Source organism: Hypanus sabinus, chromosome 6 (genome assembly GCF_030144855.1).
Source record: "Hypanus sabinus isolate sHypSab1 chromosome 6, sHypSab1.hap1, whole genome shotgun sequence".
NCBI classification, from domain to species: Eukaryota; Metazoa; Chordata; class Chondrichthyes; order Myliobatiformes; family Dasyatidae; genus Hypanus; species Hypanus sabinus.
This window is the reverse complement of record NC_082711.1, coordinates 30625386-30649354: the sequence shown is the minus strand read 5'-3', so window position 1 is coordinate 30649354 and position 23969 is coordinate 30625386. Positions and strand designations below refer to the sequence as shown.

The 23969-nt window shown below is 40.7% G+C and overlaps 1 protein-coding gene across 4 annotated transcripts in view; it reads left to right on the top strand.

Moving 5' to 3' along the window:
- The window catches only part of LOC132395384 (disco-interacting protein 2 homolog C), a 594953-nt gene that overhangs the window by 475929 nt on the left and 95055 nt on the right, over positions 1-23969 (top strand). For all 4 annotated transcript variants that reach the window (XM_059971899.1, XM_059971900.1, XM_059971901.1 and 1 more), the window contains 2 exons: positions 9566-9677; positions 18216-18325. In XM_059971899.1, the coding sequence (XP_059827882.1) occupies positions 9566-9677; positions 18216-18325 (222 nt within the window). Of the gene's footprint in view, positions 1-9565; positions 9678-18215; positions 18326-23969 lie in introns of those variants that run through there.

Here is a 23969-nt window from a genome sequence, read left to right as displayed (position 1 = left end):
CTGCTTGTAGAACATATTCATCCAGGCTAGATACAGTATGAGCTCAATAATGGTGACGGTGCTGCAGATATGTCCATACTTTACCATCAGGTTGCTAAGAAACAGGTGATAGGTAAATGTCTGTGAATGTTTATTGGCACCGAAAGTTGATGGTACTACACTATTGATCCAGTGGTATGAGATAAGTTCCAGTGTTGTTAATTGTGATACTGATTTCATTAAATTTGATCATTTGTGAGTTAAACTCAGAAAATAAGAAGAAACCCAACAAGTGTATTGAGGTTTTTTCCAGGAAAGAGAATCCATGCCCTGAACAACTCCGTTTCTCTCAGAATCACTGACCTATGCCATGAAATTTATCATTTTACACGGCAGTACAGTGCTGCATTGCATAAAATATTACTAAAGGTCACAAAATGGAGTGTAAAAATATCACGTAAAAAGGGAGCAAAATAATGGGGTAGTGCTGATGGGTTCATGAAGCATTCAGGAGTTGACGGTGGAGGGGAAGAAGCTGTTGCTAAAACATTGAGCTTGTTCCTTCCAGCTCCTGTACCTCCTTCCTGAGGGTAACAATGAGAAGCCGGCATGCCCCCAACATTGCGGGTCGTTAATGACCCCCCTTCTTGAGTATTGCCTTGGATCTCTCCACAGATGCTTCCAAACTGCTGAGTACTTCAAAGGTTCAACGGTTCATTTGTTATCAAAGTAAACAACTTGAAATTCTTCTTTCCCAGGTAGCCAGGAAACCAAGAAAGAAATGAAAGGCAGCACGATCATCAACCCCCAAATCTCCCCACCCCGCGCAAAAAAACCCCAAAGTGGAACAGGCACATTGACCCTCAAATCTCTCCTCCTGCAGAGAAACAAACAAAATGGATCAGGGACATTGACCCCTAAATCTCCCCTCCTGCAGAAAAAAAACAAACAAAAACAGAATGGGGACATTGATTCCCCCCCCCCCCCACACAAACAAAAGCAAACAAGGTGGAACAGGTGCATTATTTCCAGCAGTTTCCAGTTTTAATTCAGGTTTCTGGCATCTGCACCTTTTCACTTTTAATTTGTTGGTTACACTGGCATGCCTTTTCATGTGCTTACGTTCTCAAATAATTCCATCAACTTCTTCTTTGTGTTTGGTTGTGGTGCTCTTTTTAAAAAATCCATTGCAAATTACTTCAGCAATTGGCTTTTTGACTTGTTATCAGAAAGCAAACTCCACAAGCAAAGTTTATTTAGTATTAATTAGAATCAAACATTTTGCATGCATATCAAGTTCCCAGGCCATGGGACGTCTACCTTGGAGCATGTCAATGGACCTCTCAGGATTATTTTATTTTATGAGTTTAATTTGTAATCGGTCAAATTTAATGAAAGTGCTTTCACAATTTACAATGCTAGCATTTAACCTTGTGCCTCTGGATCACTAACGAAATACCATGAGGTTTCCTCGGGTGCTCCAGATTCCTCCCACATTCCAAAGGTGTACCGGTTAGTAGGTTAATTGGTCATCGTAAATTGTCCTGTAATCAAGGCCCTCCGCTGGTGGGGGTCGGCCATGAATGTTGTGTCCCAACTGTTTTGTTGATATGCAAGTCAGGGCAGTGTGATACGGAGAGCAAGCTGTTGATCCTGTGTTTTGGTAGATTGCTGGGCAGAGTGGCTTGTTGGACTGGTACAGCCTGTCCCAGAATGTATCTCTAAATCAACAACTGTCAGGTGTTCATAAGCATCCACTTATGTTTTAGTTCATAGGTACTAGGAAACTTGAAGGTAAAATATTGTAACACGTGATCACCACTATCAAACTGATACCTTGCTCGTCTCTGTACTGATCTGAAACTGTGGCCTGCAACTAGCGGACGGGGCGTTTGACCATCTTTTGCTTATTGGGTTTCTTTTTTGGTGTAAGGAGATGAATCTCGATGTTGTGTACAGTATACATACGTCAAACTTTGATGCTCAGGCTTGAATTAGTTGTTGGTGTCACCGGTTTGCTTTCTGGTTAAATCAGTTCTGTAAGTACCTGAAAGCCAGTAGGTCTGTGTGCCCTTTTAAAATGCACGTCCCAATGAGCCAGTGGATAACAATTTTAATTACTGAGAAACGGATCCAGTGATTTAAATGAATAATAATGATGATGGTTTGTTCAGCGTTCATAAGTGTGGTAACTAGAAATCTTCTGCTTAATTGACCATAGCGATATATATAATTTGAAAAAATTTCTCATTATTTATCTTTGACCTTCAGGTTATGGGGTTATATTAATTTTTGTCCATCAAACACTCTGTTTTATTATGACAGACATTCAGACAGTGGAATATCCTTCCAGTGCTTCTAGGCCTTGCTTTATAGTTCATTTATGCCTTAGCAATCCCAATCAATGATGACTTTCATTCTCCCCACTCATGGAAAGGAAGTCATGCTACTGGTTCTGGAGTAGTGGAGAGGCAATCCACAAAGCAGTTTTCAAATGTATCTGAGCAGAGCACTGGCTCCACAGAGAGTGTGCTGTCTGCTGCTGTATTGAACCTTTCATTACTTTGAGATATCTCCAAGGACTTTGTCATTAATTAAACACACACAAAATGTAGTCACTGCCACACTGTAGAAAGTGTGCAGACCAAATTGTGCACAGGAAGTAGGAATAAGAGAGGGTAGTTTTCCTCTGGAGACTTCCCCTTCATCTTAATGAGGTTCTGCCTGACTCCACGTGATCCACCTTTACTCGATGCCCCTTCAATCTGAATGGCCATACCTTCTCAATATGGTCATTTCACAAATTTCTTTGAATAAACTTCCCGAGAGACTTGTTGAGACAACCTGTGATAATTGAAAACAATATATGAACAGAACTATTTCTTTGCGTAAAAGGTATTGGCTGAGGCATTAGTGAGGAGTTTGAGGTAAAGGAACCCTTAGGAGGCAGTGATTATAATCAGATAGAATTCACCCTGCAGTCTGAGAGGTGAAGGTAACCACAGAGGCATGAGAGAGGAGTTGGCCAAAATTAATCTTTTTTTTAATTGAAGTTGATTGGAGGAGGACACTAACAGGTAATGACGACTAAACGGCAATGGCTGGAGTTTCTGGGAATAATTTGGAAGATGCAGGGTTAGTTCATGCCAAAGAGTAAGTATTCTAAAGTAAGGCTGAAGCAATCATGGCTGACAAGGAAAGAAAAAGACAGCATAAAAGCAAAAGCGAGAGCATACAATATAGCAAAAATCTGTGGGGAGCTAGATGATTGGGAACCTTTCAAAATCCAATAGAAGGTAGCAAAGAGCCCATAGTATTACAAGAAAGATACTGGCATGGACAGAATATTGGCTGATTGGCCGGAAGCAAAGAATGGAAATAAAGGGGGCCTTTGTTGCTTGGCTGCCAGTGTCTTGTGGTGTTCCATAGGTTTGGTATTGGGGCCGTCTCTTATCACGTTATATGTCAGTGACTTGGACACTGGAATTGATAGCTTTGTTGTCAGGTTTGCAGACAATAGAAAGAAAGGGGGAGGGGCATGTAGTGCATAGGAAGCAGGGAGTCTGCAGAAGGGCTTAGATAGATTAGGAGAATGGGCAAAGAAGTGGCAGATGGGATATACTGTAGCACAGAAAAGACAAGCATTTGGTAGATGGAATAAAGGCCAAGACTATTTCATAAACAGAGAGAAAATTCAAAAACCAGAGGTGCAAAGTGACTTGGGAGTTCTAGTGCAGAATTTCCTAAAGATTAACTTGCAGGTTAAGTTGATAGCTAAGAAGACAATTACAATGTTAGCATTCAAAAGGACTCGAATATAAAAGAACTTGGAGTATTGAGCAGTTTTGGGCCTGATATTTAAGGCAGGGTGTTTCATTGTTTGAAATAGTGACATTAAATCCTTAACTTAAGCATTAGAAAGTGCAACAGAACCTTAGTTTTGCACCTGACCCAGAAGGTGACTCCTCAAACGAGCAAACATCCCCCCAGACTGTGTTAAGAGTATCAACCTAAATTTTGTCATCTCATCCCTTCAGTAGGATTCTAATCCACAACCTTCAGAATGCTTTTGCTGATCCATAACTGACATAACAATCGTTCACTTAATGCACCATTCCACACTGTAATTTTGCAATGTCGGATTTGTCAGTTTGGGATGGTCAGTGTAGGTGTGAAGTGAGGCACTGTGAATATAAATCAGACGTGCTTTTCTGTTGCTGACTGCCCCACTCCTGTAAAGGGGAACTGAAACACTGACTCTCAGAGAAATCTCTTCAACTCCCTGCTCCCACAGGCCTCGCTGTAACCCACTCCCTCTTGCCTGCTGATTAATGTCATCCTGATTCCCCTCATCCAGGATTAATTTACAGTAGTCATTTTAACACACGGGCGTTTCTTTGGGATGTGTGAGGAAGCCGAGTTAACGGGAGCAGAGCGACTCTGCTGAAAATCTTGTGCAACACACACACAATGCTGGAGGAAGTCAGCAGGTCAGGCGGCATCTGTGGAGGGAAATTAAACAGTCGACGTTTCAGGCCGAGACTTTTCATCAGTCCTGAGATCCCCCAAGCGTTTTGTGTGTGTTTCAGGGAGTATAGAGAGCATGGTGGTGTGTGAGAGTTAGGATCAGGTTTGAGTCACTGGAAACTGCACTGCAGCAGCTCTGTCTGTTGTGACATTGTGCACAAAGACACACAGTTATTACCAAGCCTTTTGAAGTTATTGGGGCTTGGAACTGATGGTGTTATGATTCAGAATGGCAAATGTAAGCCATCATTCACCGTAGCTGCAATTTCCTTCTGTTTATATAGATTAAAAAAACGTCAAACTACTCCCTGTCATATAGGAGGGCAGTCTTGCTGTCACGTTGCGTAAGTCTAGGGTGGAAGCTTTTTTAATGAGATTGCTGATGAACAATTACTGAGCATTCTGTCTGTGCTTGCTTACACACAGGCAGAAAAAAGGCTCAAAACAAATGACTCATTCTTAGATTAATTATTGAAATGTAATGTCATTGCATGGTACAACTTATTAAAATCTTTAATGGAATGTAACTCTTCACTTAGAACCCTTTAAAAATAGAAGAATGCTGCTCTGAAGCCTCTTCTGGCACTCAGTAAGATTAATGACTTATTTGATCTCGTCCTGAGCCCCATAGAGTTATACAGCAAAGAAACAGGACATTCTCCCTAATGAGCACATACAAACAAGATGGATGAACTCAGCAGGTCAGGCAGCATCTGTTGAAAGGAGCAGTCAACGTTTCGGGCCGAGACACTTCGTCAGGACTAAAGAAGGAGGAGGCAGGAGCCCTATAAAGAAGGTGGGGGGAGGGTGGAATGTGCCAGGTGAAAAACCAATCAGAGGAAAGATCAAGGGGTGGGAGAGGGGAAGCAGGGAGGAGATAGGCAGGAGAGGTGAAGAAGGAATCTAAGGGGAAGGCACTATGGGTAGTAGAAGAAGGCAGAGTCATGAGAGAGGTGATAGGCAACGAGAAGAGAAGGCAGAGTGAAAGTGGGATGGGGCAAGGGAGAGGAGGACCCCTGCCCCCTCCTTCTTTAGTCCTGATAAAGGGTCTCGGCCCGAGACGTTGACTGCTCCTTTCAACGGATGTTGCCTGACCTGCTGGGTTCATCCAGCCTGTTTTTGTATGTGTTTATTTGACCACAGCATCTGCATCTACAGACCTTCTCCCTAACTTGTCTATATTGACCAACCAGTTCCATTCACCTCTAAACATTTTACTATTTATGTGCTTTTCTATATGTCTTTTAAGGTTTGCAATTGTACCCACCTCTAGTAGCTCATTCCGTATACAGAAAGTGTAGCCTATATTCTAAATGTGGAAAGAATGCAGAAAGCTGAGCCACTAAAGGACTAGGGAATCCTTGTGCAGGATTCCCTAAAGGTTAACTTGCAGGTTGAGTCGGTGATAAAGAAGGCAAATGCAATGTTAGCATTATTTCAAGAGGACTAGAATGTAAAGGCAAGGATGTTACATTGAGTCTTTATAAGACATTAGTCAGACCACACTTGGAGTATTGTGAGTAACTCTGGGCACCTTACCTAATAAAGGATGTGCTGGCATTGGAGAGGGTCCAGAGGAGGCTCACATAAGAATGAAAGCGTTAATGTATATGAGTGTCTGACGGCTCTGGGCCTGCACTCACTGAAATTTAGAAGAATGAACCCGTATCTATTGAAACCTATCAAATATTGAAAGGCCTAGATAGAGTGGATTTGGAGAGGAGTCTAGGAACAAAGGACACAGCCTAAGAATAGAGGGATGTACACTTAGAACAGAGATGGGGAGGAATTTCCTTAGCCGGGGTGGAGGGTTGGGGGGATGATGACTGTAGATTTCATTGCTACAGACAGCTGTTGAAGACAAGTCATTGGGTATATTAAAGCAGAGATTGATAGATTCTTGATTAGTAAGGGCCTCAAACGTTATGAGAAGAAGGCAGGAAAATGGAGTTGAGAGAGATAATAAAACAGCCATGATTAATCGACAGCAAAAACTTGATGGGCCAAATGGTCTAATTCTGCTCACGTATGTCGTGGTGTAAAGTGTTTCCCCTCCGCTCCTTTTCAACTCTTTTCCTTCTCATTCCTATAACTTAACTTTCCTGTAGTCCAAAAATCTAATCTCCACCTTGAATATGTTCAATGCTAATACCTCCATGTCTGTCTGGGTAAAGTTTCCAACCCTTCAAGAGAAGATATCTCTCTGTATATCAATTTTATGTGGGAAAAACGTGTTAATCCGAAATTAGGAGATCCCAGTCTCACAGTACGTGAGAGATATTTACTATTGAGTCAAGGAATATTGTGTGCAGTTCTAGTCACCACATTGTAAGAAGGGTATAGAAGCTTCAGTGTACGTGCAGAAGAGAGTCATTAGGAAGTTGCCTGGATTAGAGAGTATTAGCTATAGCGAGAGGTTAGACAAATTGGGTTGAGACAGACAGAGGCTAAGGAGGGACCTGCTAGAAGCGTTTAAAATTGTCAGATGTAAACAGGACGATTAGTCTGTTCCCAGAGTGAATCCTGTCTTGATGAAGGATCTTGGCCCGAACTGTTGACTGTTTACCCTCCTCCATAGAAGCTGCTTGATTTGCCGAAGTTCCGAACATTTCCTGTGTGATCTTCAGCATCTGCAGAATCTCTTGCGTTTAAATACTAGAGTGCATAGGTTTAAAGTGAGAGGGAGAAAGTTCAAAGGAGATGCACTTTACTTTACATAATAAAAATTATTGTGATGGGTGTCTAGAATACAATAAGATGGAATCCATTTCTCTCCATGACCGCTCTTCATAATATTTAAATCTGTACCAGATCTCCACCCAGCCTTCTCTATTGCATCATCAGGATAACTTTATCCTAATGAACCAACTAGGTATCCAAATAATTTTTCACTCCATTGTTATTTCCCACGTGATATTGATTTCCTACTCAACTGAAGAGGTTAGGTTAAAGTTACCCATTACTATTTAGCAACCCAGGCATTGAAATTGGTATTGATTTATTTTTGTCAAACGGACTGAGATACATGAAAAGCTTGTCCTGCATACTGTTCAAACAGATCCAGTCATTGCACAGTGCATTGAGATAATACAGGGTACAACAACAGAGAATAAAGTGTAAAAGCCGCAGCAAAAGTACACTTAAACAAAGTGAAAAATCGTAACAAGGTATTTTGTGAGGCCAAGAGAGGATCTTGAAACAAAGGGGATAACTTCACTCAACTTCACTGCCCTATCACTGAAATGTTCCCACTACCTATTGACTCATTTTCAAGGATACTTCATCTCATCTTCTCAATATTTATTCCTCATTTAGTTGTTTATTATTATTAGTTCTTCTTTCTTTCTGTATTTGCAGTTTTTTGTCTTTTGCACGCTAGTCGTATGCCCAGTTGATGTGGTCTTTCATTGATTTCATTATGGTTATTGGATTTACTGTGTATTGAAGGGTTTCATTGGGAAAATTTATAATTTATTGTTACAACGGCATGATTATCCTTCACTTAAGATTAAGCAAGACTGGGAGAGAGAGCTTAACATGACCCTGATAACAGAAGATTGGTTGTGGATTTTGAAGTTGGTTAACTCTTCTTCGATCTGTGCCAATCATTCTCTAATTCAATTTAAAATTGTACATCGTTACTATTTGACAAAGGAGAGACTGTCTATAATGTTTCCTAATGTTGATAGTCAGTGTGACAGATGTAAAACTGAGACAGCCACATTGACACATATGTTTTGGTTGTGTTCTGTATTGAAACTTTTTTGGAAGTCTATTTTCTCTACAATTTCTAAAGTTTTAAAAATTAATTTACAACCTAATAAATTGACAGTTTTATTTGGTATAATCCCTCATGGTATTTCTCCATCAGACCAACATGTAATTGCATTTGTTACATTATTGGCCAGAAGGGCTATTTTGTTGAAATAGAAAGACGTTCCTGCTCCTACTTTGATACAATGGTTCCCTCAGGTGATGTTATGCCTTAGTTTGGAGAAAATCAGAAGTTGAGCTTTCGATCCTCGATTTGATTTTGAGAAAAGGTGGGGTTCATTCGTCCGCTACTGATTTGAGTTAATTAATATGGTTTCCTTCCAATTCAAAGAATTCCTTCCTTTCCAAGAAATGCAACTTTGACTGTGGAATGTTTGTTGGTGGCAGATGGGGTGGTTTGAGTACCTTTAGGTCTTTCAGCTTTTTGAGCACCTTCTCCCTTGTAATAGTAACTGCACCCACTTCCCTTCCTGAAACCCTTCAACATCTGGCACACCGCTGGTGTCTTCCAAAGTGAAGTCTGTTGCAAAATGCTCATTTAGCTCATCCACCATCTCTTTCTCCCCCATTATTATTTCTCCAGCCTCATTTTCCAGCATGTCTACACCCAATTTCATCCCTCTTTTATTTTTTACATACTTGAAAAAGCTTTTACTATCCACTTTGATTTGTTTGCTAGCTTTGCTTTCATATTTCTTCTTTTCCCTCCTAATGGTTCTTTTAGTTGTTCTCTGTAGGTGTTTAAAAGCTACCCAATCCTCTATCTTCCCACTGATTTTTGCCTTGTTGTATGTCCTCTCTTTTGCTTTTATATTAGCTTTGACTTCCCTTGTCAGCCACAGTTGCACTATTTTGCCTTTTGAGTATTTTCGTTTTTGGAATGCATCCATGGTGTGTGCTGATAGATCTCTCTGACTATATTTGTTTTCAAGAAGAGACTGACAATGGTTTTAGAGAAGGAAACCTGCTCTAGGCTAGCTTATGTGGTTCTGCTTCTGCTCCTGAACACAGATGTTTCTGAGTCATAGATAGCCTGTGACTTATCAGTTGCGTCAAGATTGAAGCACCTGGGAGATGCAAAAATGTTATATTTTTAAGAACGCTTATGTCCTTAGACTCATTCTCTTCAAACAATGAATTAAAGTAATATCAATCATATTTTATTGTGACGATCAAGGGTTTTATTTCTGGATACTTTCTGAGTTAAAGCACCCTCAAAAGACCAAGCTGATTATGCTTGGTTTTCTCCATCTGTTGCTTACTGAAGAGAGCCATTGTTTTACAGGTCAGCCGATCAGCGTGCATTATGACATCGCAATTGATTGTAAAGCTTCTAAGGTCAAGAGAAGCAGGGGCAGCTGTTGATGTAAGAACGTGGCCTCCTGTTCTAGACACAGGTAGGAAATGTGACTTCAGAAACTAAGTGCAAATGGGAAAAATGCACTCTGTTCTATGTTTGGTAGGTCACTTTCAACTTATTAACCTGGTTGTTATCGGTTTCTATGATGGGAAGTCCAATTAATATTGCATAAGCGTTCAGTGTTGCATTTTAAGCAGTTCTAGGTAGATGCAGTGTTTAAATTGTAATTAACCAAGGCCTTGGTCAATGAACCTTCATATTATTCTGAGCATTAAGATAAGGTCAACATCTTCATTAAATACTGTATATATGACTATAAATTCAGAGTCTGAGGATTTATTTTCAATACCTTTATAAATAATTCTTCAATTGCCTGCTTTTCAGGGAACTTTAGGTTTATTTAAACTGTTCAATGTTTAAACAGTTTATGGTCCTGTTAATTCTGACGTTGATGGAGGTACATACAGCGGAACAGCTGTTAGAACTGTTGCCTCCCAGCTTCAGCGACCCAGACTCATTGCAGTGCTGTCTGCGTGGAGTTTGCATGATCTGCCCATGACTGTGTGGGTTTCCCTGGAGTACTCCAGCTTCCTGCCATGTCCCAAGGATGTGTTTTTAGACTAGTTGGCCATTGTGAATTACTCCTAGTGTAGGTGGTGGATGTTGATGGGATTGTGGGGAGAATATGTTAAAGGGAAATAGTAGGGGAGTGAGATTGATAGGAATTCCCCAAGGTTTGTCACGGACTCAATGGGCTGAATAGTCTCCTGTATTGTATGGAAGAAAAATGATGTATAATTTCAGCACATCCCAAATGTTTAGAGGAGTTGACTATGTGGCCTGGGCACAACTTAGACCCCTGTGTGCAGATGAACAATCACAGCAGGCTAAAGGTATCTCGCCCATTGGATCCACTCACTCTACAATTGGCTCACCACTCTTCACCAGTGAGCTGAAGATGGGGATTTCATCAGGGCTACCAGCCCCAATTATTGAATTTCTACATATTTCAATGCTTTTTAAATGCCCCAAAGCCTGAAACCCACAGTTCAATGGATTATTTTGGGGACAGTGCCCTTGCAGTTGCTGGAGAAGCAGTTCGGAGCCTGATCATTTACGGTTGGCCTCTAGGGTGAGGAAGATCAGCTCACTCCACCATTGGAGTCTGGGAAAGTAAGGCCAAGTTACTCAAAGTTCCAGGCTGAATACAGGAAAGTAAGGCCCCCATTCTGCAAGGGAAGGATGGGGGAAATATAGAGTTCCGTAATCCCGAATGGTGGATTGGGTAATGTTTCAGTTATTACACGGTCCACTCAACCTGTTTATTACCTGTATGTCCGTGTGTGCTCAGCAAGGCAGCATATTGGCACATCAGTGAAATGCACACCTTGCACCTTTCCGGTTCTTTAGCTTTCAAATTATGGTTGATTGGTGAAGACAATCAGATGAACCAGGTTGGTTGTGCTCAGTGATTATCCAATGCTGAGTGTAAAGATTGTGTCTGAACTAAATACACTGTTCACTGCCAGAGCTGATGAGGTGTCAATCAAAAAGATAACTTTTCTTGTGGGGAGAAAAAGCATATCAAGTAAATCTGTCCCATTCCCTTAAACAAATTGGACAGTCAATGGCTTATTATACAGATTTCAGATTTGTACATCCGTGCTTTGTGTATTTTCTTTTAACAAACATTGCAGGTTGTCAGTTGCCCTACTTCACTTTATCAGCTTTAATGGAAATTGCTTATGATGGTTCCTTGCAGCTTAATAGTGCACCATCCTCATTGATACTGAATGTTCCCATTATCTGTCGACTTTAAAAGAAGATTGGGACTCTGAAAATGTCTGAAGATGTTTTCTCATGGTTCATTATGTAAAAAGATTTTAAAGACATGATGTTAGGAGTGGATGAATAGCAGTAGCTTATTTATATTATAACATTTGGATCCTGACGTCTCCAATAACGAGAAATAGATCTCTTTTACCTCTTCATATATCAGCAAGGGAAAGAAACTGGAAGTCAGGGTTAAAACAGTGCCATTCTTTTTCACTGGGATGGTGTTTTCATAACTGTACAGCAAAGTTTTAATGTTGAAATTGTTCTCAATTGCTTCAATTCAGGCTGGGGTTTCCAACCTGGTGTCCACGGCCCCCTTGCTTGCTGATAGGGGTCCATGGCATAAAAAAAATGCTGGGAAGCCCTGAATTAAGGTAATAAAATAACAGCAGGTCAGGGTTTACTTATGTGCAAGAGAAATTCCAAAGCTGAGTAACCTGTTAGGCAAGCATCACAAAGAGTTACATTTTTCTACTTTATTTATTGCAACACAGCACAGAATAGGCTCTTCTGGCTCTTTGAGCTGTGCCGCCCAGCTATCCCCCAATGTAATCACAGGACAATGTTTACAATGACCAACTAACCAACCAAACAGTGCGTCTAGGGTCTGAAGAGGAGACCAGAGCACCCAGAGGAAACCCATCCAGTCACGGGGAGAACGTACAAGCTCCTTACAGAAAGCAGCGGGAAATAAACCCGGGTCACCGTGTCTGAAAAGCATTGGACTACTGTGCCACCTCATCACCAATCCATAGGAGACAAGAAGTCATTTTATGCTAATTAGCTATTAACTTAATTGTTCTTTGTTATGTGCCATGTTGTATGATGTAGCTCTTTACGTGATCAAGGTTTTGCTAGGCAATTTTTTCTGCAGAAGTGGTTTGCCATTGCCACCTTCTGCGCAGTGTCTTAACAAAATGGCTGACCGCAGCCACTGTGAATTCTCTTCAGAGTGGTCACATAACCAGGATTTGTGATATGCGCCAGCTGCCCATGCCACCATCCGCCACCTGCTTCCATGGCTTCACGTGACCCTGATCGGTGGACTAAGCAGGTGCTACACCGTGCCCAAGGGTGACTTGCAGGCTAGCAGAAGGAAAGAGCACCTTGCACCGCCATTGGTAGGGATGTCTCTCCACCCCAACACCCAATTTATTTAATATTAGGTGAAACCGGTTTCCAGTTCACAACATCATACAACTTTTTATTAGCAGCAGTACTCTCAATGGATACGATTAAATATTCCCCTTTCAGCCTGATGCGGCTGAAAAGCACAACTGCTTGCAAGGTCAGTACAGTCAACAAATATCTAGCAGTAAATTGCTGTCCTTTTCACCTACCACGGGAGTTCTCTGGGGTCATTCTGGTTGCAGTTTATATTCCACATCAGGCCAATGCCAAACAGGCTTTAGATGATCTGAGCAATGGGATCAACATGCATGAAATAGCGCACTCTAACGCCTTCACCATCGTTTTGGGAGATTTTAACCAGGCCAGTCTGAAAAAAATCACTGAGCAATTACCATCGACAGATTACTTGCAATACCAGAGGAAACAACACACTGGACCATTGCTATACCACCATCAAGAATGCCTAACGTGCTATTCCACGCCCTCACTTCGGGAAGTCTGGTCACCTAGCTGTACTTCTACTCCCTGATGACCAAGAAGGTATAGACAAGGGAAGCACAGGAGCGCCTACAGGACTGCTTTGAATCGGTGGACTGGACTGTATTCAGGGATTCATCTTTGAACCTGGATGAGTATTCTGCAGTTGTTACTGACTTCACTAAAACCTGTGTGGATGAGTGTGTGCCTACAAAGACTTACTGAACATTCCCAAACCAAAAGATGTGGATGAACCAGGAGGTACATCATCTGCTGAAGGCTAGATCTGTGGAATTCAAGTCTGGCAACCCAGGCGTGTACCAGAAAACCAGGCTTTGCAGAGGGCTAATTCAAGGGCGAAGAGACAATTTCAGACGGGGTTGGAGGCGACATCGGATGCACGGCAACTAAGACATTTCTCCTACAACACGAAATCCCATGGCATGAATGGTAGCAATGCTTCACTATCTGCACAGTGATGAAATGTTTCAGTCATGACTAGATTGAATTCCTGCCTCAACAAGGACCTGGACCCATTCCAATTTGCCTATCACCACAGTAGGTCAATGGCAGATGCAATCTCAATGGCTCTTCACATGGCCTTAGCCCATTTGGACAACACAAACACCTATGTCAGGATGCTGTTCATTGACTGTAGCTCAGCATTTAATACCATCATTCCCACAATCCTGATTGAGAAGTTGCAGAACCTGGGCCTCTGTACCTCCCTCTGCAATCGGTTCCTCGACTTCCTAACCGGAAGACCACTATTTGTGCAGATTGGTGATAATATATCCTCCTCACTGACAATCAACACTGGCGCACCCCAGGGGTGTGTGCTTAGCCCACTGCTCTACTCTCTGTATACACATGATTGTGTGGTGAGGCATAGTTCAAATACCATCTATAAATTTGCTGATGATAGAACCATTGTTGGTAGAATCGCAGGTGGCAACACAAGGGCATACAAGAGTGAGATATGCCAACTTGTGGAGTGGTGCCAGAGCAACAACCTGGCACTCAATGTCAGTAAGATGAAAGAGCTGATTGTGGACTTCAGGAAGGGTAAGTCAAAGGAAGACAGACCAATCCTCACAGAGGGATCAGAAGTGGAGAGAGTGAGCAGCTTCAAGTTCCTAGGTGTCAAGATCTCTGAGGATCTAACCTGGTCCCAACATTACGGTGTAGTTATAATGAAGGCAATACAGCGGCTATACTTTAATAGGAGTTTGAAGAGATTTGGCATGTCAACAAATACACTCAAAAGCTACTATAGTTGTACTGTGGAGAGCATTCTGACAGGCTGCATCACTGTCTGGTATAGGGAGGGGCTACTTCACAGGATCAAAAGAAGCTGCAGAGAGCCATAAATTTAGCCAGCTCCATCTTGGGCACTAGCCTACAAAGTACCCAAGACATCTTTAGGGAGCGGAGTCTCAGAAAGGTAGCGTCCATTATTAAGAACCTCCAGCACCCAGGGCATGCCCTTTTCTCACTGTTACCATCAGGTAGTAGCTACAGAAGCCTGAAGGCACACGCTCAGCAATTCAGGAACAGCTTCTTCCCCTCTGCCATGTGATTTCTAAATGGACATTGAATCTTTGGACACTTCTTCACTTTTTTTTAATATACAGCATTTCTGTTTTTGCATTTTTTTAATCTATTCAACATACGTAATTATTTAGTTCATCTTTTATTATTATTATTTTTATTTTTTTTTTCTCTCAGCTAGATAATGTATTGAATTGAACTGCAGCTGCTAAGTTAACAAATTTCAAGTCACATGCCGGTGATAATAAACCTGATTTTGGATTCTGATTCTGAAGTTACTGGAAAGAATTCCAGTAACTGCAAGACATGGTTTCCTTGAACTTGTAAAGTTGAGGGCTAATTAGGGATAGTCAGCATGGTGTTGTGCGTCAGAAATCATGTCTGTCAAATGTGTCAAACAAGAGATTCTGCAGATGCTGGAAATGCAGAGCAACACACACTAAATGCTGGCGGAACTCAGCAGGTCAGGCAGTATTTATGGAGGGGAATAAACAGTCCAGCCTCCTGTGTGACAAGTGTGATTGTTTATGAAGAGGTGACAAGATAAGAAAGTTTGTGCGTTCTTCCTGTGTGTGCACGGGTTTCCTCTGGGTGCTCCATGCTCCAAAGACATTCTGGTTACTAGGTTGATTGGCCACTGTGGTTAGGCTGGGCTGAAATTGGGGAATGCTGGGTGGAACTGCTCAGCTGGCCAGAGGGCCTATTCTGCACTGTATCTCTAAGATAAAAAATTTAAAAAAACATCAGTTGTATTGCTGTAGGAGTCCGAGGATAGTAGCAAAGGGTAATTCTTCAGACTGAAGGCCTGCGGCCAGAGATGTGCTGCAGAATAGTGATCAGTGACCTCATGGATCAGAAAAACAGATTCCCCTTTTGCTGGTCATATCAACCATTTGGATGAGAATGTAGGTTTCATGATTAATAAATTTAAGGCTGTCACCAAAATTGATGCTTTAGTGGATGGTGAAGAAGGTTCTCTAAGGTTACAACAGGATTTACAACAACTGGATAAACGGGCAAAGGGAATTTAACTCATAATTTTGAAGCAAAGCATTATGGGATATACATTATAATTGGTAGGGTCCTGGGGAGTGTTGTTGAACAGAAAAACCTCAAGGTTACAAGTACATAGTTCTCTGAAAGTAGTGAAACTGGTAGATAGGGTGGTAAAAAAAGGCTTTGGGCAAGCTTGCCCACAGCAATTGAGGGGGTGAATAAAAGAGTTGCGACTTCGTGTTACCACTACACAATACATTCAGGCCTTCCTTGAAGTGTCATGTGTAGTTCTGGTCGCCATGCTGTAGAAAAGCTGTGACTAAGTTAAGGAAAGAAATATTACTGGATGTTTTTGAAGCTGGAAGGCTTGAGTTATGAGGAGAAACTATGTTGGCTGGGACTGGTTTCCTAGAGCAAATGAGGCAGAGAGGTGACCTTACGGAGGTCAGTAAAACAAGGGACATAGGTAGGGTGGACAATCAGGGTCGATTTCTCAAAGTAGGCATGTCTAAAACTGAAGAGGTAGCTTTAAGGTGGGAGAGGGAAGATTGGAAGGGGACCTGAGGTGCAAGTTTTCAGATAGAAAGTGGTGGGTTTATCTTGAACACTGCCTGAGCTAGTGGTAGAGGCAGGTAAAATAATAACATTCAAAAGACACTTGGATAGATAGGAAATGTGTAGAGGTGTATAGGTCCAACTTCGGGACATGAGGCTAGCTCTGGTAGTATGAGTAATTTCTGGTAGTACAAGGGACTGTTTCCAAGTTCTAACTCTATGACTTCTGTGAAATGTTTATCCCATTAGTTTCACTCTGCTGCCCCTTCAAATATTTCCTTCTCATGTTTTTATCCAGGTTTGTCCAACAGACTTCCTTCCCTGAAGAGAAGTGGTGCGGCCCATTGACCCAATGATAGTTTTGTGGTCACCTTTCCAAACCCTTTGAATCTTAATTATTTGAATATGTTGAGTGAATTTGAACAAGTTCCCCCAGCCAGATTTGAAGTTTTGTTCACAGATCAATGGTCCAGACCTTACAAATTTAGTCTAGTAATCACAGCCCTACTGTGCCATATCTCATTTGAAGGCCACTTTTTTAATCTGCTTCTGCAACCCTTTCAAACTGTACTTTTTTTAATGTAGTGACTTATTCTCCTTCTGGCGTTTTTAATAACTACCTTAAGTTTTATTTTCTGGCAACTGATCTTCCTGCTAATGCAAAACTATTTTGTCGTTGTGTGCTTTTAACAATGCCTCTGAGTTTGAACTTCCCTATGCAAGTTTGAACTGCAACAAAAAACTAAGAAGGCAAATGATATGTTTGGTCTACATTGCAAGAGGTTTTGAGTATACGAGCAAGAGAGTCACGCTGCAGATATATATGACCTCGGTGAGACCACAGTGGAATATCATGAGCAAGGTTGGTTCCCTTGGTGAATAAAAGATATAGTTGGCATAGCAATGGTTCAACTGACTGAATCCTGGGGGTTGTAGGACTGTTACATGAGAAACAATCAGTTGACTAGTTTTTGACTAGGTTAGAAGATTGAGAGAAGATTTCTTTGACAAATATGTCATCCAGGCAGGGTTAAGCAGATTCGATGCAAGGAGACTATTTCAGCAGGCTGTGTGTTTAGAATGAAGAGTCACGGCTTTATGGATGAGTCATTTAGGAGAAGTTTCCTCACTGAGATGATGTTAAACCTGTAGAATTCCTTGCCCCAGAAGATGGTGGAGGCCACACTAGTGAGAAGGAGCTAGATAGGTTTTGGATCCAAGAGTCAGCAGTTAGTGATGGAAGGTAGTTGGTGGAATTCGTTATGGTGAAGAACAAATCATTGGGTACACTTAAAGCAGATTAGTCAGGGCATGAAAAGATACAGGGAGAAGGCAAGAGATTGGGGCTGCGAGGGAAAATGGATCAGCCTTGCTTAAATGGCAGAGCAGACATGATGGGCCAAAATGGCCTAATTCTGATCCTCTTATGGTAGTCAAAGTATGGTGTTGAAATTAGAGAATTAGCCATATTTGAGTTGAATGGCCTACTCCTGTTACTTTAGTAATGTTTTTGTGTTTCTGTCAATACCATAGATTAATTCAAGTTCATTGCCGTGTGCATGCCATGGAAATGAGCTTTTTGTAGCAGGATCACAGCATGCTACAAACATGACAAGCTTCAATTATACATGACTTACTCGACAAGATAAACACAGTATTATGGCGTTACTGCTAGTTGAGGCAGATGCAGAGTCCGAGGTAATGTGCAGGGTTTTCAGGTTGGTTAGGGAGGAGGAAGCCATTGTAGAAACATGCAGTGTAGCTCTTCAGGCTGCTGTCGTCCTGCCCGATGGCAGCAACTTTCTCTTGATTGGCTTTGGTGACGTGACTCAGGATCTACATGTTACTGTGTACAGGATTAGCAAGGCAGTCTACTGTGTGTTAGCATGATTTTCATAATTCTCAAAGAAAAACAATTTCCATAACTTTGGCATTTTCAAATGTTCTAAAGCTTGGAGATAAGTTTACCCATAGTCTGCATATAAGTAAAGGTTCATTTGTATCCTTAAATGCATTAATTTCCTTACAGATGATTTGCCAAAGAGACGGCCTTCCCAAATTTACAAACCCTCAAACCCCGACACTTTGGCCTACCTTGATTTTAGTGTATCTACAACAGGAATGCTGGCAGGGGTGAAGGTAAGATAAAAAAGAAGCTTTTGTCTCCTGTCTCATGAGTCTTTGTCTAGATGAAAGCTCACCTGCTTTTACATTGCACATCTCATTCCCATCTCAAATTAAGAATTACATTTGAAACGAGCTGAGTAAACAATAAATACTGAAGCTGGGTAACTTTGGTACTTCTGTCCATTCAAGGGCATTTATCTGGAGCGAATAGGTGGCTGAGCATATTTGGCTCGGATATTTTCCACGGTGGAGCAGTAATCCACGTGGGCATGAAGCTAATCAATAAGTTGTCAGCCTGGCCCCGGCTGTCTCAGAGAGAGACTCTGCCAAGTCGACGTGTCTCCTCAAACAGTCATTCAGGGTTATTTTCCAGAGGGAAGTTGCTGCAGCCTTAACATATGATTGGGTTTTACTACTTGCAGGCTGCCCAGCACAATCCTCACATTCGATTTTTTTTCACTAGACACCACGTTCCGGTGCATGTTTCGATGTATGTGTGACAAATAAAGATCATCTGTAAGATCGTTATCACAAACCTGGTTTGTGAACTAATAATGCTGGATGAAATAGAAAGGCAGAAAATATTTATGTATACTATCTCCCATACTTTATTCCCAGATTACATGCCCTGAAATGGATTTGAGTAGCTAAGTAAAATATATAGAGCATGTTTTAAATTGCATTTTACATGAATTACTGTGTACCATTTTGTATCATTCATCAGCCTCTTTGAAGTATAACTAAATGGGATTTGCTGTTTTCACACCATTGTGATTTTTTTTTGTTTACTTGTTTGATGAGCCGGTTGAATTAAAATTACATTTTGAGGTATTTTCATTGCCATTTATCATCAGATAATGTTGTTTCCACTGCCTTTTATTGTGGTTGTTTGCTTTCTTGTATCAGAAGTAGCATTTATTAAGAATAAGGTCCAGCTGGAATGATGTCCTTATTTGTATTCACAATGATTCTGTAGAACGTATTTTTGGGATTGTCATGGTCAAACCAAAATCAGACGGGTCACAAGCTGTGCAGGAGATGAGACCATGCCCAGATTTCTGATTGTTTTGTCCACATAGACACCTTTAAAGTTAAAGAAGTAAAAGTTAAAAATAGAGTAAAATTGATCCATATTTAAAACATTCTAAGTACATTTATTATATGAATATGTACATAATATACAACCCTGAGATTTGTCTTCCCCATAGATAGCCACGAAACAAAGAAAATCATGGATCACATTCAAAGAAATGCATCTCCCCCACGTGCAAAAAAGCCGCATTGTGCAAAGAACAATTAAGAGTGAAAAATTTAAAACACAAAATTGGAAGAGTCCAAGCATATTTTTAATACATTATAAGACTTAAGTTATAAATTTTAAAATATATCTCTCCAAGTTATTATTCAGACCAACTGGGGCAGAAGGAAATCCTAATGATTTGTTAATAGCCCAAGCACACTGTAATAAAAAAAAACATTTGCCTCAGGAGATGTTTGATTTAGGCTATTAAGTACTAATAAGACTATTACCGACCCAGACATTGACACTGTGACCTTGATAATCTGCTGAATAAAATATTATATCATGTAGTGAAGTTTCCATCACTAGCTATCAAGGGATATGGGAAGAGAGCTGAAATATGGTATTGAGATACAGGATCAGGCATGATCATATTGAATGATGGCAAAGTAGGGTTGAGGGACTAAATAGTCAATTTCTGCTAAGTTACAGCATTGCCATACAAGGGCTTCTGCTAATCCATAAAACAGTTATTACTCTAAACTTTGTTTAAGACAGTGGTACACATAAGAGGCATTTGGGAAATATAAATTATTTTTGAATTATTTAAGATATCAAATTGATAAAGTTATCTTATTTGATAAAGTTGCCAAAGCAATTTTTAATGAAGTGTACCAATCCTAAAAACTTGCCAATAATTATTTTAGGCTTAAAAATTCACAAGCAATTCTTGTTTTGCTTCAAACTGATCTTTTCATATAGGCGAAAGGAGGATTTGTATGTCAAGCACACGGGTCTGTGTAGAAGCCTTGCTGATAACATAGTAAACACTGTATTTCCTTGATGTTTTGTTGTCATATTTTTACTGTTTGTGCAAAGGTACTCGTTAGTGCATCTGTAACATATAACTGTTTTCCTGTTTATTTTTAAAACGGTATGAATGCTTATTGAGATGTCACAAAATGCAATGTTGCTGTAACTGTTTGGTTGATCAATTTGTCACCTGGTGTGGAATGAAACCACACACAGCCCAGGAACGTCTCAGTGTTCATCCTTGTTCTGTGCTGAGCTGTTTCCATCCATAAAAGTTGCCCTCTGCATCCCTCGGTTTTCAAGAATTGTAATTGTGGTTCCTGGTCCTCGTATCTAACCAGTGACTTCTGCTGTAAAGTTTGTGGTTTACACAGGTGAACCTAAGATGCGGATCATTTGGGATGCAACGGTAGTTGAATAGCCCTGTACATATTTACATTCAATGCTCATTTTAAAGAATATCTATGATGATGTATTTATACCGTGGCAAGCGTCAGCTGTCTCCTTTGGTAAGAGCGGGGTTTGCGGGAGAAATATATTTTTGAGCAAACTGTTACAACAGCCTACAGAATGAGATCATGTAAAGATGGAATAATGTCACAGGATCCATTAATCAAACGAGCTTAAAAAAAACAGCAGAGCATCTTATGTCATTTGGAATGTCTGCAGGAAGTGTAATTTAAAACACATTGTAACTTCTCCGGATCAGCTAAATCATTGGATTGTGACATTGTTCTTGCATCAAGACACTGGGGAAATACATCTTTTATTTTTGCATTCTTTATATAGCTATGAATTGACGTTCATTGCTACTTTGGAGTTTGGGCAATTTCAAATTCTTAATTGCAAAAGTAATGTTCTTAGTTTTTTCTAATTCTGTAATGAAACAGTTTGCAAACATTCATGAATGTCAAGGAAAGTAGTACAACTACAAAATCCTTTTTATTAGTTTGTACATGTAAAGTCTTTGCTGTCTGCTAAATGTTCCAGTTGATGAGCAAATACTCTTTCATATCTGTGATTTTGCACCCAATCCAGGCCAGGCTGGTGAACTGAAAGACACTGCTGACTTGCTTAAAAAATATTTTGGTAAAGCCATTCTAGTTTTGAGTGAGCATGGCTGTCACCATCATTTGGTGCTAATTTGGCATTCTGTTGTGAATTAGGTACAGAACAGTCAGATTAAGGGGTGGTTTAATATCACAGTGTGTCCTTGGGTTTGAGCCAAGATATACCATTTACAGAAGATATTAACCAAACACAAGTTGTTGCCACTATCTCTGAATGCTCATGAAGAAAGATCCTTCATTTAATCTTAGCACAGAATACTTGCACACGTAAAATTACCTAAACATGTATAATCTGTGGAATATGATCACTGGGTGGTAGCTTGTGTCCCTGAATTTTTCCCAGACAATAGTAAGAAAGATACAGATGATGACAAATTAGATGTTACTTTTTAACTTATAAAAAATGCAAAATATTGCTTACTTAAACATTGCAATTAATTTTGAGCTTTTTAGGCACTATTTGCAGAATAAACTTTCCTGAGTAAAGGCATCACTGTTATGGGGAGAAGGCAGGAGAGGTTGAGAGGGATAATGATGGAATAATGGAGCAGACTCATTGGGTCAAATGGCCCAATTCTGTTCCTATGTCTTATGGTCTTTTGAGACCTTAATTTTTATGTAATTCATAAAAAAGTGCCATTTTTTAGATTTTTGTTGTCTTCTACCCTTGTTACTGGATAATGGCATTTTCTTGAGTTACATTAAAAGATTTAAGGCTTTTGCGTATAGCCATGTGCAAATTTAAACAATGAACGTACCTGAATTTGCTGCCGTAAGTCCTTTATCTTTATCTGGCAGAATCTTTTTCAATTAACTTTAGGCTTGGTCATATTGAGCTTTGAGCAAATATTATTGGACCAAGGCATAAGCATCTCTTTAATTCTGTACTTCACAAATATACCAAATTATTATCATTTTGCATTAAATACCCTACTACTCCCAAGAAACTGTGTGTAGAGTGATAGCAGGAGCCATTAGTTAAGAGGATCATATGCCATAGGTGCAGAATTAGGCCACTTGGTCCATTGAGTCTGCTCTGCCACTCCATCATGGTTGACTTATTATCCCTCTCAGACCCATTCACCTGCCCTCCTCCCCATAAACTGTGATGTCCTTACTAATCAAGAACCTATCAACCTCCACTTTAAATATACCCAATAACTTGGCTTCAACAGCTGTCTGTGGCAATGAATTCCACAGATTTGGCACCCCCGGCTAAAAAAAAAAGTCCCTTTCATCTCAGTTCTAAAGGATACATCCTTCTATTCGGAAGCAGTTTCCTCTGGTCCTAGACTCCCCTATTATAAGAAATGTCCTCTCTACAACCACTCTAAGCCTTTCAATATTTGATATTTTAATGAGACCCCCCCCCCCCCCCGCCAATCTTCTAAACTCCAGTGAGTACAGGCCCAGAACCATTAAATGCTCCTCAAACATTGACCCTTTCATTCCTAGGATTATTCTCCTGAGCCTCCTCTGGACCCTCTCCAATGCCAACATGCGTTTTCTTAAATATAGGCCCAAGTGCATCTGACCAATGCCTTATAAAGCCTCAGCATTACACCAATGCTTGTAAGTTTAAGTCCTCTTGAAATGAGTGCTAACGTTGCATTTGCCTTCCTTACCGCTGACTCAACCTGCAAGTTAATCCTCCAGAACGACTCAAGTCCCTTTGTACCTCTGATTTCTGGATTTTCTCCGCACTTCCTTCTACAAATGTGCCTGACCATACACTTCCCTACACTCTATTCCATCTGCCACTTCTTTGCCCATTCCCCCAATCTGTCCAAGTCCTTCTGCAGCCTCATTGCTTCCTCAACACTACCTGCTCCTCCACCTATCTTTGCATCATCCACAAACCTGGCCACAAAGCCATCAATTCTGTCATCCAGAACATTAACACATAATGTGGAAAGAAGCCGTCCCAACACCAGCCCCTGTGGCTCTGCTTAATAAATAATGTTAATCGCTGTACCCTGGAGCGTGAGAGCAGGCAGTGACAGAGCCATGACAGTTCTATCCATTGCTGTAACAACACCAGGTCCACTTTAGCCGAAGACACTTCCATATTGCAATCTGTAGGTTAGATGTGAATTCTCAGATGACTGTCATTGCCATGAACATGTGACTTTCATTACTCATCACTGGGCTGGATTCATGATCATGCTTAGAGAATTAAGAGACTTTGTTTCTGGCTGTTGTTTTGTATTTCAAGCATGGGTTCTGGCATGATTAATAATTAAAAGTGTGTTTATTTTAATTTAAACATAACGGTCCTCAAGATCATTGAGGCAGTGTTTCTCTCCCCTATCATTCCCCAAGCTCTCTGCCAAATTATTTCACCTCAAGACACTACTGGAGAAAGATTACAGTATTTTTATTTGCATCGACAATTCCATTGTCCCCTTTTTTAGTTAAAGAGACAGCCTGTCCCCAAACAAGAGGTTGAAATAACTTGGCCTGTGTAGATTTCCATAGACAATTTCAGTATTGGTCACTTTCCTTGGAGACACACACGAGAAGTTGTGGGAAA